At 38.5% G+C, this 13,906-nt stretch overlaps 1 protein-coding gene across 5 annotated transcripts in view; it reads left to right on the top strand.

Annotated features, from left to right (window-relative positions):
- LOC125231646 (tyrosine-protein phosphatase Lar) overlaps positions 1-13,906 on the top strand; it is a 771,198-nt gene that overhangs the window by 725,781 nt on the left and 31,511 nt on the right. For all 5 annotated transcript variants that reach the window (XM_048137134.1, XM_048137132.1, XM_048137131.1 and 2 more), the window contains exons 10-11: positions 11,828-11,953; positions 12,854-13,003. In XM_048137134.1, coding sequence (XP_047993091.1) covers positions 11,828-11,953; positions 12,854-13,003 — 276 coding nt within the window. The remainder of the gene's footprint in view (positions 1-11,827; positions 11,954-12,853; positions 13,004-13,906) is intronic.

Here is a 13,906-nt window from a genome sequence, read left to right as displayed (position 1 = left end):
CCGGTCTGGCCTAGCGCTTAGTGACCCTGCCTGCTACGCCGCGGTCCCAGGTTCGAATCCAGGTAAGGGCATTTATTTGTGTGATGAGCACAGATATTTGTTCCTGAGTCATGGATGTTTTCTATGTATATAAGTATTTGTATATTATGTATATCGTTGTCTGAGTACCTGCAACACAAGTCATCTTGAGCTTACCGTGGGGCTGAGTCAATCTGTGTAAGAATGTCTTATAATATTTACTTATTTATTATTTATTTATTTATTACGTAGTACTCTTGCAATTCAATAAAATACAATATAAATATTCTTTATTGCTCACCAATATTACAAGATCATGACATCAAAAATTAAGCACATTATAACTTAAACCATTTAACGGTCGAGACTCAAAAAAATCGCGAATTCAAACCTCATTGCCGTCCTGGGTGGCTAGCCGAATGGCACAATCGCTCACGAAACGCTCACGAAACGAAGCGCTAGTAGATATCTATCTCTATCGCGCTTGCGTATTGGCGCGACAGAGCCAGCGGCGTATCGCTTTCGTTTGGCGTCGGAGAAATGCCATTCGGCTACGGGGCCTGGGTGCGTAGCCGAATGGCACAAACGCTCACGAAACGAAACGCTAGTAGATATCTATCCCTATCGCTCTTGCGTATTGGCGCGACAGAGCCGGACTACGTTTCGTTTTCGTTTGGCGTTGGAGAAATGCCATTCGGCTACGGGGCCTGTAATCCTTAAAATTCTGTACAGGAAATAGTTATTTGTTATACAAGGGGGCAAAGTTGTATTTTAACACCGAGTGTGGAATTGAAAAACGAGCAAGTGAAAGGAATCTATAGTTGAACCACGAGCGAAGCGAGTGGTTCGAGAATAGAATCCTGAACTTGCGAGTTTTTTAACACACGAGAAGTAAAATGCATTTGCACCCGAGTGTAACACAAAACTTTTCCCCTCACTATAGAGAGGAAACTACAACGCAAAAAATGCGTTTATCAGTGCTTCCAGTAGTTCCACAGGCGGTAAATCATCTTTATTACTAGATTCACCTACTTTTATCAATTTTAAAGCAGTTAATTTGACTTTATTCAAGGTCAAATTACTTTACCCACTAGTGGATAAAATGCGTTTTTACCCGCTGGTATTAAAGGACAAAACACGTGTTTCCGAGCTAGTGAGGGGAAAAAAATACAAAACGGATGGTCTTTTTTGAGTCCAGTGCCCTATAAAGGGTCAGCTAGTCTTTTAGTAGGTAGATTATTCTGTACAAAATCCGATATAAATTAAACCGATTCATCAAAAGCATTATAAGCTGTCTATTTATTCCCTCACAAAAACATCCTGTAAAAGGTGTATCACAAACTGGCTTCTTACCTTAGACTATGCTGGCACTGAAAACATTATGAGACCTGTAAGGTGAAATAGAAACACACACACACACACACACACACATACACACACACACAAACACACATACGCACACACTTATACTGGCATTAGATTAAAAAAATAGTTAAGTTATATAGTTTTACTTACCTACTTTATGTTATTTATTTACCTATTTTAAACTCCATATCAATAAAATATGTATAACAAAAGTGACTGTAATCTGCGTTGCTATACACATCTGAGGATTGGAGACCTGGTGACCTGACACACAGGTTCAACCTAGTTTGGGCACCAGTCTCCACCGCACAAGTTTTGCAATTATTGTAACCATCCATTAATTATAAGAAAATTATTGTACATGTATACTTTGTGGTGGAGTTAATAAATACTTTTTTCTTTTTTTTTTTTTCATTTTCATTTTCATTATCATTTTTCATTAACTGGCAGACATCATAAGGGAATTGGATAAAATGTAATATTTTTTGTAGAATGTGCTAGATAGTGGTATACCACTTTCGTGGCTGACTTTACATGACTCTTGGTAATCGCTCTACAATAATAGTATTTATATAGTTGGATAAATACAACCAAGAGTCATGTACAGTCAGCCAAGAAAGTGGTTTACCACTTTTCGACTCCATTTCAAACACCACTGATAAACCACTTTTTTGGCTGACTGTACAGTGAGCTGCAGAATTGTATGGAGAAATTATGAATGAATTCATTGATAAATTCGCCGTGCACTTTTGCAGCTGATAGTACATGAACGTCGTCAGCGAGCGTCATGAAAATATAATAATTACGTGACTTTTGATGGCGACTGTAACACTTTAGAAGATTACTCTTAATTTGTATACTAGCTACATGTACAGTCGACCAATTGGAACCCTAGGCCACTGTAGAACTATGTCATAGTGACGTTATAAATCAGATTGTAAGAAATCTCTTACCGCTTGTCATTTTGACATGGTTGTAGAGTGGCCTAGGGTTCCAGCAAGTTGGCTGTATTACGCCAAAACATTTTCTGTAAATAACCTACATTTTATACATTTTACGTCCTACATTTAAAGCGAGTAACGAAATTAGGAAACTTGCCAAGTCTTATTGAATTAGTTGTCGACTTGGAAGTACGATTATGTCTCTTCAAACGGTTTCAGCGGACATTTTTGTTAACTTTTCATTTTGCTATCTATTTTTACTTTAATATACACATATTTATATACTTACATAGAAATCACCCGACTCAAGAACAAATGTCTGCTTATCACACACATAAATCGTGCCGAGATTCGAACCCAGGATCGCGGCTTCGCAGGCATAGGTGACTACCGACTAGGACAGATCAGTTGTCGTTGTTACTGCACCGCAGTACAGTATAAGGACGACTCATTAGTTAATCTCCCGCTATCGGTATTTGGTTCTCTCGCACGCGCCGCGCGAGACCTTGGCAGCGCCACGCATCGCGGCGCGTACTGACGCGACCGGCATCATCCGGTTCCGCATGTACTCTCTGCACCTCGCTGCGTGCGAGCGCTACTGAGGGACAACCCGCGCGGCGCAAAATCTGTTAGAAGAATTATTACTGAGTCGTCCTTATACTGTGACCGCAGTCACAGTATAATTAAGAGTACTATCGTACAGTATGGCCACTCCCGCTCCCCGCTGAAAGTTCCCCTCTCGGTTACCTTACAGTTACCGCCTGTCAAAAACGCGAACAGTCGACCTGTCATATTTCCCACATACACGCATGATACGCGAATGCGGTAGGTGAATACCTACACGACCTTAGAATGTGTGCTAGGAACGCGCCTCTTTCATATATTTGATCGCCAGTGTCCGAGATGTGCCGCAGTGATATTTTCAAATACGGCCGTGTGTCTGCCGATTGTAATCTCTGGCTACGTCGTAGCAGTAGCTACGCGCCGTAGCAACCCGTAGGACGCTACGACTGGAAGTAATTCCATTTCTAATTGTCTTCAAATTACTACATAGATTGATTGATTACGAGTTCCCATCGGGAAACAAAAGAAAAGAAACGTGATGAAAATAAATTAAAATAAAATTGAATTCTACTTTTAACAAATTGGAAGAATGGATTTAGCAGATTTTTTAAATTAGTTAGGCCCGCTTGCACCAACCACTTAACTCAGGGTTAGTGGGCTGTCATCTGTCAAATTCCATGTAAAATGGTGGGTTAACCCTTCATTTTCGTTGGCGCAAGTGCTACGCCGCGGTTCGAATCCCGGGCATTTATTTGTGGGATGAGCACAGAATAGATATTTTCCCCTCACTAGCTCGAAAACACGTGTTTTGTCCTTTAATACCAGCGGGTAAAAACGCATTTTATCCACTAGTGGGTAAAGTAATTTGACCTTGAATAAAGTCAAATTAACTGCTTTTAAATTGATAAAAGTAGGTGAATCTAGTAATAAAGATGATTTACCACCTGTGGAACTACTGGAATCAGTGATAAACGCATTTTTTGCGTTGTAGTTTCCTCGCTATAGTGAGGGGAAAAGTTTTGTGTTACACTCGGGTGCAAATGTATTTTACTTCTCGTGTGTTAAAAAACTCGCAAGTTCAGGATTCTATTCTCAAACCACTCGCTTCGCTCGTGGTTCAACTATAGAATCCTTTCACTTGCTCGTTTTTCAATTCCACACTCGGCGTTAAAATACAACTTTGCCCCCTTGTATAACAAATAACTATTGTTCATGAGTCATGGATATTTTCTATGTATATAAGTATTTGTATATTATATATATCGTTGTCTGGGTACATGCAACACAAGCCTTCTTAAGCTTACCGTGGGACTCAGTTAATCTGTGTAAGAATGTCCTGTAATATTTATATATGATTTCATTCTATTAACGCGTATTTTGTTCTTATCCGTCCACTTATTGTCACGGGCTAACGATACCTATTATTCAATTTTTTTTTTCTTTCATTATTTAATAATTTTTATTCAGTTCTCTGTTTGACTCGATGGTTGACTGGTAGGTTCATTGGGCATTAAGTCCGTCAGTTGTAAATTTTTTTGTGATTTGTGCAATAATGTTTAAGAAAATAAATAAAATAACTAAATATCACGGTTCAATTTTTTTTTATTATTATATAAATGGGCTTACTCTTAGCCACAGACGAGCCAAAGGCAAAGACGTGGCCTACGATGGAGTGAGCTCGCCCAGAAGATGCCTGTTCACTCTTGATTTGAAGGTCTCAAAATCTCATTCTAATATCAGTGCACATTTGGATTGGACAGAAAGGGTAGATCAAAGCAAATGGCGTCATACCGGGAACGATAACTGTCACAATTGGCAAAAGTCCAGTTAGCAGCGGAATGGGAATAAAAACGCATAAAAGAATAGGAACAGTAGGCGCGATTTGATGATAGATAGAAATAAAAAACCGTCCGTTTGTTCCGTCTATTGTCCTGTGAGTCGTCGGCAACCCAAACCCTCTTTTTTGCTGTCTACTTAACACAGCAAAAAGGAGTGTACAAGTTTCTAATGGGTTGGCAACGCGCACGTGACACTCCTTGAGTTGCAGTCTATAGGTGACGGTGACCGCTTTCCATCAGGCGGACCGTATGCTTGTTTGCCACCGACGTAGTATAAAAAAACATCTCTATTCGAACTTTAAAATACATTTAATGTTAGCTCTTGATACGATATAGATCGAATATGTAATTGTTAAAAATATCATTTCAAACAAAAACGTCAATTTTGACACTGATATCTTAGTTTGAAATTATGTTTGACATGACATATCGTAATGTTCGATTGAGCCATTTATCACATTACAAGTCCAACTTAATAAAAACAACCAGCGGGAAGACACGGTTCGATTATTTATTTTTGATGATAAAACGTATAAAAACACATCTAAATAATTGCTAGAATTATATAAACTAAATCACAGATGTCAACTAAATAGATGGCAGCACCATCTCTCTCGCTATATCGTAATCCTGCAGAAGGATTCATATAGGAGGTGCAAGCACACATTGCTCGCCCTTAGAGTTGGTCAAAGGCGCCTAGCCTTGAGAGATAACATGCACTAGAGAAATTTCGACGTGGTATAGCGGTTTAGCACGTCAGCCGCGAAAGCCTGGAGACCCGGGTCGGATTCCCGACTTAGCCACCAGTGGGCTTGATCTGATCGCTTTTTCTTTAGTGTATCTATTTCAGCTTATGATATAAACTAAACTTAATGGACATTATCTAAACATTTCCATACATTGCGACATTTAGATCAGAAGAATTACCAACCAAATTCCCCAAGGACTGCCCGCTGTAGTACATGTTCTTTTGCGGCATCATGTGTCCGTAAAAACGAGTGTACGTGAAAAAGACACCCATTCCGATCACCTGACAACAACCAGCATAATTTGACCCGCGTTTCTTCCTCTTATACACCCTGTTTTTATTGAGTTCCGTTAACTTTCCGTTTTTTGGTTCAATTACAATAAATTTCTTTAAGAAACTAGCCCCTTAACTCTTAGTGCGTTTTCACATTATCCGATCCGATATCGGATGACGGACCGATATCCCATAGAATACAGGCGCCATCTTGGAATTTTTGTATTGAAATCCTTCCGACATCCGATATCGGATCGGATATTGTGAAAACGGCCTTACGGTTATCGAATTATTAAAAAAAATATTTAATTACTGAACACGTGTGTGGCATGCCTTACCACTTCCTAATGTTATTTGTTTTGACATGTGCCGTCGAACACTTGACAATGACTTTAATGTTATGATTAAGGTCCCCTCACACTAATTAATCCATTTATTATGTATGGAGACAAAAAAAATTGAATTTAACAAAAAACGGTATACAGGTTGGTTCCTGATGATGAACCTAACTGCGTGTCGAATTTAACGGAAATAAAAACAAACACGGTGTATACGGAGCTCCAGGTTTTGATATACTGGTTAGATTTAGGCAAGGGAAAGTCGGGAACACAACTGTCTCTCTGACAGTGACAACGGTACACACCAATAACGGTTTAAAAAACTCCCCAATGACCCTGTAGCGTGCTTTAGGGCCAAAGTATAAAGTGTTCGGAATGTACGTAGGTACTTCTTTTTTTAACGGGGCGGATTGACGGGATAAAGGTTGACTCTAAATTTGGTAGGATACGAAAAAAGAATTTTCGAGCTATTCGGTATTTGTATGTTTTATATGGTAGACACTTTGGTGTAAACTAAGATATTCGTTTTAATTTGTTTGCTTAAGGTTAACTCCTTGAACACTTTTTGAATTTATTTATTGTCATATTGGTTTATTTTTGCCCGCGGCTTTGCTCGCGTTAAATTCGATAATTTCGGAATGCTACATACAAATTTCCACTCCCCCATTTTAGGAAAGAGGGGTGTTAGAGAGAGACAAAAAGTAGCCTATGTCACTCTCCATCCCTTCAAAATCACTGCACTTAAAAAAATCACGTCCGGTCAACGCTCCATTTTGCCGTGAAAGACGGAGAAATAAACAGACACACACACTTTCCCATTTATAATATTAGTATGATCTTTAGTAAGATCTATAGTAAGTTCTTTGCTATCTTCATTTCCGATAGATTACTATCGGAAATGAGGATATCGCATATGAAAGACATAAATCAAACTTTCATATGCGCGTGTCTTAAAACTAAAAGGTATCTACTTGTTGTAAATCGAGCTTAGTTAAAACATGTAAAATGTAAAAAAATTAAAGAGATTAAAAATATGAAACGCGCATAAATTAAAAGATCATAGTTAGGAATGCGATGATACAAATTTTCCAAACTTCACAAAAACCCTTATCTTTTGTCTTAAATTGGAAATTCTTTCGCTTTAGCTATTTTGATCTGGGGACCAATTACTTTGTCCGAAATCCGTCTTATGTTGCGCACAATGTCACCCACTGATGTAAATTACTTTAAGTATAAGCTAAAAAGCTAATAAAAAATCTTGCAATCTAGGTTACATTTTTTAGAAATTTCAACGTGCATCTTATGAAACTATGTTCTATTCTAAAAATATGAAAGATTTTGACTTTTGATCTGTGCATAATACTAACAGATCTCTGTCAAATTTTGTATCTGTCTTAGAATTTCTCTCTGATTTTCTTAGCGGACAAATCCAAATTTTAATATACTTGAAAATTTAGATTTCGGTATGATATGGATCAGATCTGTCAATATCAAAAGTGAAACCTTGTTTGTACAGCTTTTTCCTCGGTTCCTCATGGCTGAGGGGCGCGACCACATGAGGTCGCTGTTTTGCGCACCAAAGCTGATTCAGCACGGTCTTCTGCAGTCCTAATAATAGGCACCTGTGTTAATCCCTGGCAGGCCTTCTTGACGCTGTCCACCCAGCAGGTTGGTGGATGGCCCCTCCCCCCTCCTCCATCCACCATGCCAACAATTTTTCCGGCTCCCATCTGGCCACGTGTCCAAAGTATTAAGACTATTTAATTTTTCCTATTATTTACCTATTATAAGCCATGCTAGATTTGACATTTAACGTTGAGTAAACTGCCAAATTTACCAAACCGTGGCTTAATTATTACTCGTATATATAATCCATATCGTCAGTCAAAACGCCACGAGACCCACAATTGCCGCAGCACCGAAAACCGCATAGTTAAATTAACCACAATACGCTTAAACAAAAAGCTGTGCCGTTTCTATTGTAACTTCACAAACAAACAAACGCGCGTAGATAAGTGTAACGGCTCAGCCACGACATTGGTCTAAGCGCGACAGCGGTGAGCGGCGGCCATACATTGGAGTGAGACACAGCGATGGTACTTTTCATTCGCACGTATGGCTGCCGCTCACCGCTGTCGCGCTTAGACCAATGTCGTGGCTGGGCCGTAAGGTCTGAGTGGACGCTCGAAGCGGAGCGTTCGGCGGGGCGGGCGAGCGTGCGTCTACGCTATGCAGCGTCGACTCAGGACACTTGTATGAGCTTCAATTATTTCATATGCACGCCGCACGCCCCGATCCGCTGCACGCCCAATATGAGCGTGCACTCAGGCCTTACACTGAAGCCTCAAAAAATTTTACAGACTGAGCGATAAATATACTGTTATCTCATTCTATCAAATAGCTCTGTCCCTACACCTTAGTAAAATTTGCACGTATATTTGAGCCCTAATTTATAGCACTATCGCCAATGTAACTTCCAACTTCCGGCAGCTAAACAAGACTCATACTGTAACTTGAGGCGTTGACGACGTTAAATAGACTTCGCTCTAAGCATCGCATACAGGATGGTTTTTTAGTCATGCTACATTTTACGATGTACTATCAGATGCAAAGGTGTATGGCGAATTTATCAATGAATTCATTCATAATTTCTCCTTGCACTTTTGCAGCTGATAGTACGTACTTTATGTACCTACTTTAGGTCATACTGAGAATTTTTTCTATGAGCCAAAAAATTTACTCTCCTATACAAAAATGTTGCTAGAGATTGATTGATTTTTTATTTTAGTTGTATTTTAATTTAAGTCGAATATCATTTGTTCGAAAAAATTTAGAAACAAAAAAAATGATACTTTATTTGTTAACATGAAAATCAAAATTGCATTGAAACAACATGTACATCTGAATTACATTGGGCGGCATGAGGAATTGAGGATAGAAAATATCAACATGAAATCAGCCATAATATATTAGAAACACAACCTTTTTCGTAAAATAAACCAACTACGGTGCAAGTATTTAAATAAATAAATAAAATAAATATTATAGGACATTCTTACACAGATTGACTGAGGCCCACGGTAAGCTCAAGAAGGCTTGTGTAGTGGGTACTCAGACAACGATATATATAATATATAAATACTTATATACATAGAAAACATCCATGACTCAGGAACAAATATCTGTGCTCATCACACAAATAAATGCCCTTACCGGGATTCGAACCCGGGACCGCGGCGTAGCAGGCAGGGTCACTACCGACTGCGCCAGACCGGTCGTCAAGGTTTTAAGTTCATTTATATTCAAATATCTGTAATGGGAAAAATAATCTCTTGAATCAAATTTAATACCATGAGTACAATGATTGAAGTCCAGCTAACACGATTTGGACCAGCTTTCGTTTATATAGATCCCAAAACCCTCATGTAAACATACAATCTCCATCTAAGTGAGACGGATCTGTGTCTTGAGTTAATGGCATGGCCTGCGGACAAGACCGCTTTCCCGAAAAACGTTATAAGCGTGACCTCTACGAATACGAACGAGTACTCTTCGGACTAGCAACAGCGCCATAGCTAGAGATGGGCTTTTCTCTAATGAAAAAAAGTTTATTCGGTAACCGAATTTCGGTTAGACATTGTTCAAGTAATTATTAAGTACACGGCTTATTACAAATATATTTTTTTTATGTTAATCTTTTTGCAGCACTGAAAAAGCTCCTTCAGAAATCGGTAAAATTGGCTCTTAAGTTTATGTTTTCACGTAGTAATTAAAAACATAAGACCAAATGTTGGGTCCATTTTAATTTATACTTAAGTAGGAATTTATTTGAGACTTCCTTGCTTATCTTTTTCAACATTTACCTGGGAAGATCATTTTTTAAATTCTATTTGAAGCGTTTTCAAATAGTCTCTTAGAACAATACAGACGAGCCAAAAAAATCGACAGAATTCGGTTCAGTAAGTTCGTGTTTGGCAAACTTTATACTCGGCCCATCTCTAGCCATAACTAAGAGCCGGCTACCTACTTAATTAACATAATGGGAAGTCGAGTAAATGTTTCTCCACCTTTGTCTTTCCGCTACTTTGACGGTTACAAAATGGCCACTCGCCGCCCATCTCATTAACAATGTGTTTTACATAATGAGATTTGTGGAGTTTCGGGAAAAATATTGCAGGCTGTTAGGGCATTTCCACTAGAGATGCGCTACGTGGATGTGTTTGAATGATATTCACCAATCATGTTCATTGTTCCACAAAGAATAGCGCTAGTGGGAACGGGTTCGACTAAGCTGATTGTGGATATCAGACACATCCACGTAGCGCATCTCGACTCTGATAGAAATGTTCCCTTAATTATGAAGTAGGTACTGCCCATAGGATTAATAATTGTTTCTTGAATAATTTTTCGTATGATATATCACTTCTATGTGGAGAGGTCACGTTTAAGTAATAAAAATATAGTAAAACATGTTATTTTTAAGTACATTTATAGTTTTTTAATTAAATTCTTTTAAGAACATTCAACACCACCGTAATTTTATCTAGAGGTAGAAATATCTGTCCATCTGTATCATTCTGTGTGAGAGCTTTTGTCCCGATTCGAAAAATACCTACGTCGAAAAGTAACTCTAAATACGATATGTCAATCGGATCGGATATGTTGATGTTTATTCTAATCTAACAGAAACGTTACTTTTGTTACTGACAAAAGTAGCGAATCCAATACATATCGGATTTGAAACTGATTCCTGCCGAATATTCATGTTCGAATCAGGCTGTATAAGTCTTGGGTACAAAGAGACCCGTGTAGATTATTAGCCGTTGGTAAAAATGTATTTCAGATTCTTGGTTTCATTTTTTGAAAGGGATCAGTCCCTTCCTTTAATATGTTGTCTTGTGTCCCGTAAGAAGGGATCAAACAACTTAAATAATATTTTCCTTTGCCATACAATGAGTATATAATCACCGTATCGTGAAAACATTTTCTCATGTATAAGTAAAAATAACGGCTGATTTTGCATCCAAAATAATTTTTTTGGTGGCGCCATTGATGATAATTCGTTTACAACATACTGCAAGCCTATCTATCCGGCTTCGGGTATTAAATAAAATGTTTGTAAGTTTACTTCCAGGTCTCAATTTTGATTGAAATAATATTTTGTATAACAGGTTAGGTACCTCGGTCATATGTACTATGATTCTCATGCTAGCAGCAAGATAGTCTGATAATGAAGACTGAAAGTGAAATTATAAGAAATTGTGAATTGCTAATGAACAGCGAAATTGCTCGTTATTTTCATATTTAACCTCATTGTGTACGATCACAATTAATCCTGTTCGAATATTAGTATTTTGCAAGACGGACATTTGAATTCACTATTTTTACCGCCAACAACACGTTCGGAAGGATAAGAGAAGAATATTTTGTGTAAAATTAAATGTATTGACATTCTTGACAAAACTTATATTGACCGGGATATAGACCGTGATTACCTTTTTGATTTTTGTCGAGCTCCCGATATTTCGACGCAGTTGCATGCATGACGATCACGGAAAACTGACGAAGATCCGTGATCGTGATGCATGAAACTGCGTCAAAATATCGGGAGCTCGACAAAAATCAAAAAGGTAATCACGGTCTATATCCCGGTCAATATAAGTCTAATGAAAATAACCGTGAATCATTCAAAACTCTTATTCTTGACAAAAACTCATATGTAATATATTGTTTTGCCAACAGTGAGAAGAGTAGCGCCTCAGTTCTCGATCCCGCCGCCGCCACGCACCGAAGTTATGCTTGGAGGCAACGTCACGCTCAAGTGTGTGGCCTTCGGATCTCCCATGCCTACCGTCAAATGGAGGAAAGGTAAGACAAATAAAAAAAAGTGAACTCTGCATATCAGATCTATTAGTAGGCGTAGCGTTCTCGCGCGTCTGCTGTGAGAATACTAGCGCCATAATTCTGGATACTGCCGCCGCCGCGCACCGAAGTTATGCTTGGAGGCAACGTCACGCTTAAGTGTGTGGCCTTCGGATCTCTCATGCCTACCGTTAAATGGAGGAAAAGTAAGAAAAATGGAAAACATAGTGAATTGTATATCAGACTCTGTATAGTATTAGCGCTCTCACGCGTCTACAATGAAAAGATTAGCGCCAATATTCTCAAATGCGCGTGGCCTTGGACTTTTCCATCCAATGGAGGAAGGGTAAGAAATATGCTAAGAGAATGAAGAAAATACGTTTAGAAAGAAGAAAGAAAATACGTTTATTACGACCAGAAGGTTACTTATATACTAGAGTACATAAACACAACATGTAAATACATAATGTTTGATATAGTGGTCGCAAAAGGACACCACTCAGCATATGCTCAGGCACAGATGGTGCCACAGCGCTGGTCTTCCGTGGGGCCCAGGGTCGGTCGATAGAGTAACACAATAAGTGAGGGTACAGTACAGTAAGATAACATTTAGAGATACAATTCACACTAAAACCATAACAAAAAGTCAATAGAAAAATACATTTTTATTATTAAAACGAGACAAAAAATATAGCAGGAGTAGCGAGGGGAAGAAAATGAGATAAAATGAAATATGGGGGGGGGGGGGGAAGAGCGGAGCGGAGATGAGAACTGCAATCTCTTGACTACATCTCTGTTCATATACATTCATTACAATACTAACGTCTCTCGCAATATATGTTAAGTAAGTACCTAGTTATAAAGAAAAAACGTAGTAGAAATTAATAATAATTTCACATTTCACAGGTCTAACGAAATGGCTGACACCCGAAGACAACCCGCCACTCGGCCTCAACAACCTCAAGTTAGAAAACATCAGGGAGTCGGCCAACTATACGTGCGAGGCCGCAAGCGTGCTTGGAGTCATCGAGAAAACTGCTGAAGTCAAAGTGCAATGTAAGTCGAACGGCCTTCCAGCTTAGTTGGTAGTAACCATGCTTATGAAAGTGGCCCCAGGTTCTAACATAAGCTGCCACGCGGCTACAACAATCCCAAGCTCGAAAACATCAGGGTGTCGGCCAACTATACGAGCGAGGACGCCAGCGTGCTTGGAGTCATCGAAAAGACTGCTGAAGTCAACGGCCTTCTAGTTTAGGTGGTAGTAATCATGCTTATGAAAGTGGCCCCAGGTTCTAAGATAATCTGTCACTGTCACATAGTGATTCTGTTGTGTCGCCGCTGTCGGAGAGTAACTACTGAGTCGTCCTTATACTGTGTCTTGGATATGCGTTCCTTTTAAATCTTTACAATACAAAAGCGAATCTCACCAGTACTGTCTTTTGACATTGACCTTTTTTAACCTTTACACTGCACGCGAAACTTTATATTTATTGTTCTTTTGAACTCCAAACACAAAAATTCCAACCTTTTCACCAAAATCTCTTTTAATTACATATTTACTTACATTTTTGATATGATAAAGTTCAAAAGTTTAAAATGTAATTAAGATTAGCTTTTACGCGGCTTAGTTATAAATTCAGAAAAATGTAATTAGTAGGTACCTAACTATGTTCTTTATTTCGCATAGAAATGTACGCTTCACAGACCCTAATTAAAAACTTAGGTTTAACATCAAAATATATTTAAATTAGTTGAAAAGTGCCTTCTATTTCTTAATTTACATCGAGTTTGTGTTTTTCTTTAAATTGCTCTTTGCTGATTAGTGGTTTCGATTAACGTCTATTACTTAAATTTATTTTTGTACTGGTCTACAGTTTTAAATGGAAGTTGCCTTAGACAAAAAAATGTTTTTTCTATGAGCCTCATTTTTAGGCCCCAAAAGGCAGACTAATTCCATAT

The sequence above is a fragment of the Leguminivora glycinivorella genome, chromosome 12 (genome assembly GCF_023078275.1).
Source record: "Leguminivora glycinivorella isolate SPB_JAAS2020 chromosome 12, LegGlyc_1.1, whole genome shotgun sequence".
NCBI classification, from domain to species: Eukaryota; Metazoa; Arthropoda; class Insecta; order Lepidoptera; family Tortricidae; genus Leguminivora; species Leguminivora glycinivorella.
The sequence above is the reverse complement of the archived record's forward strand: the minus strand, read 5'-3'. Positions and strand labels throughout refer to the sequence as shown.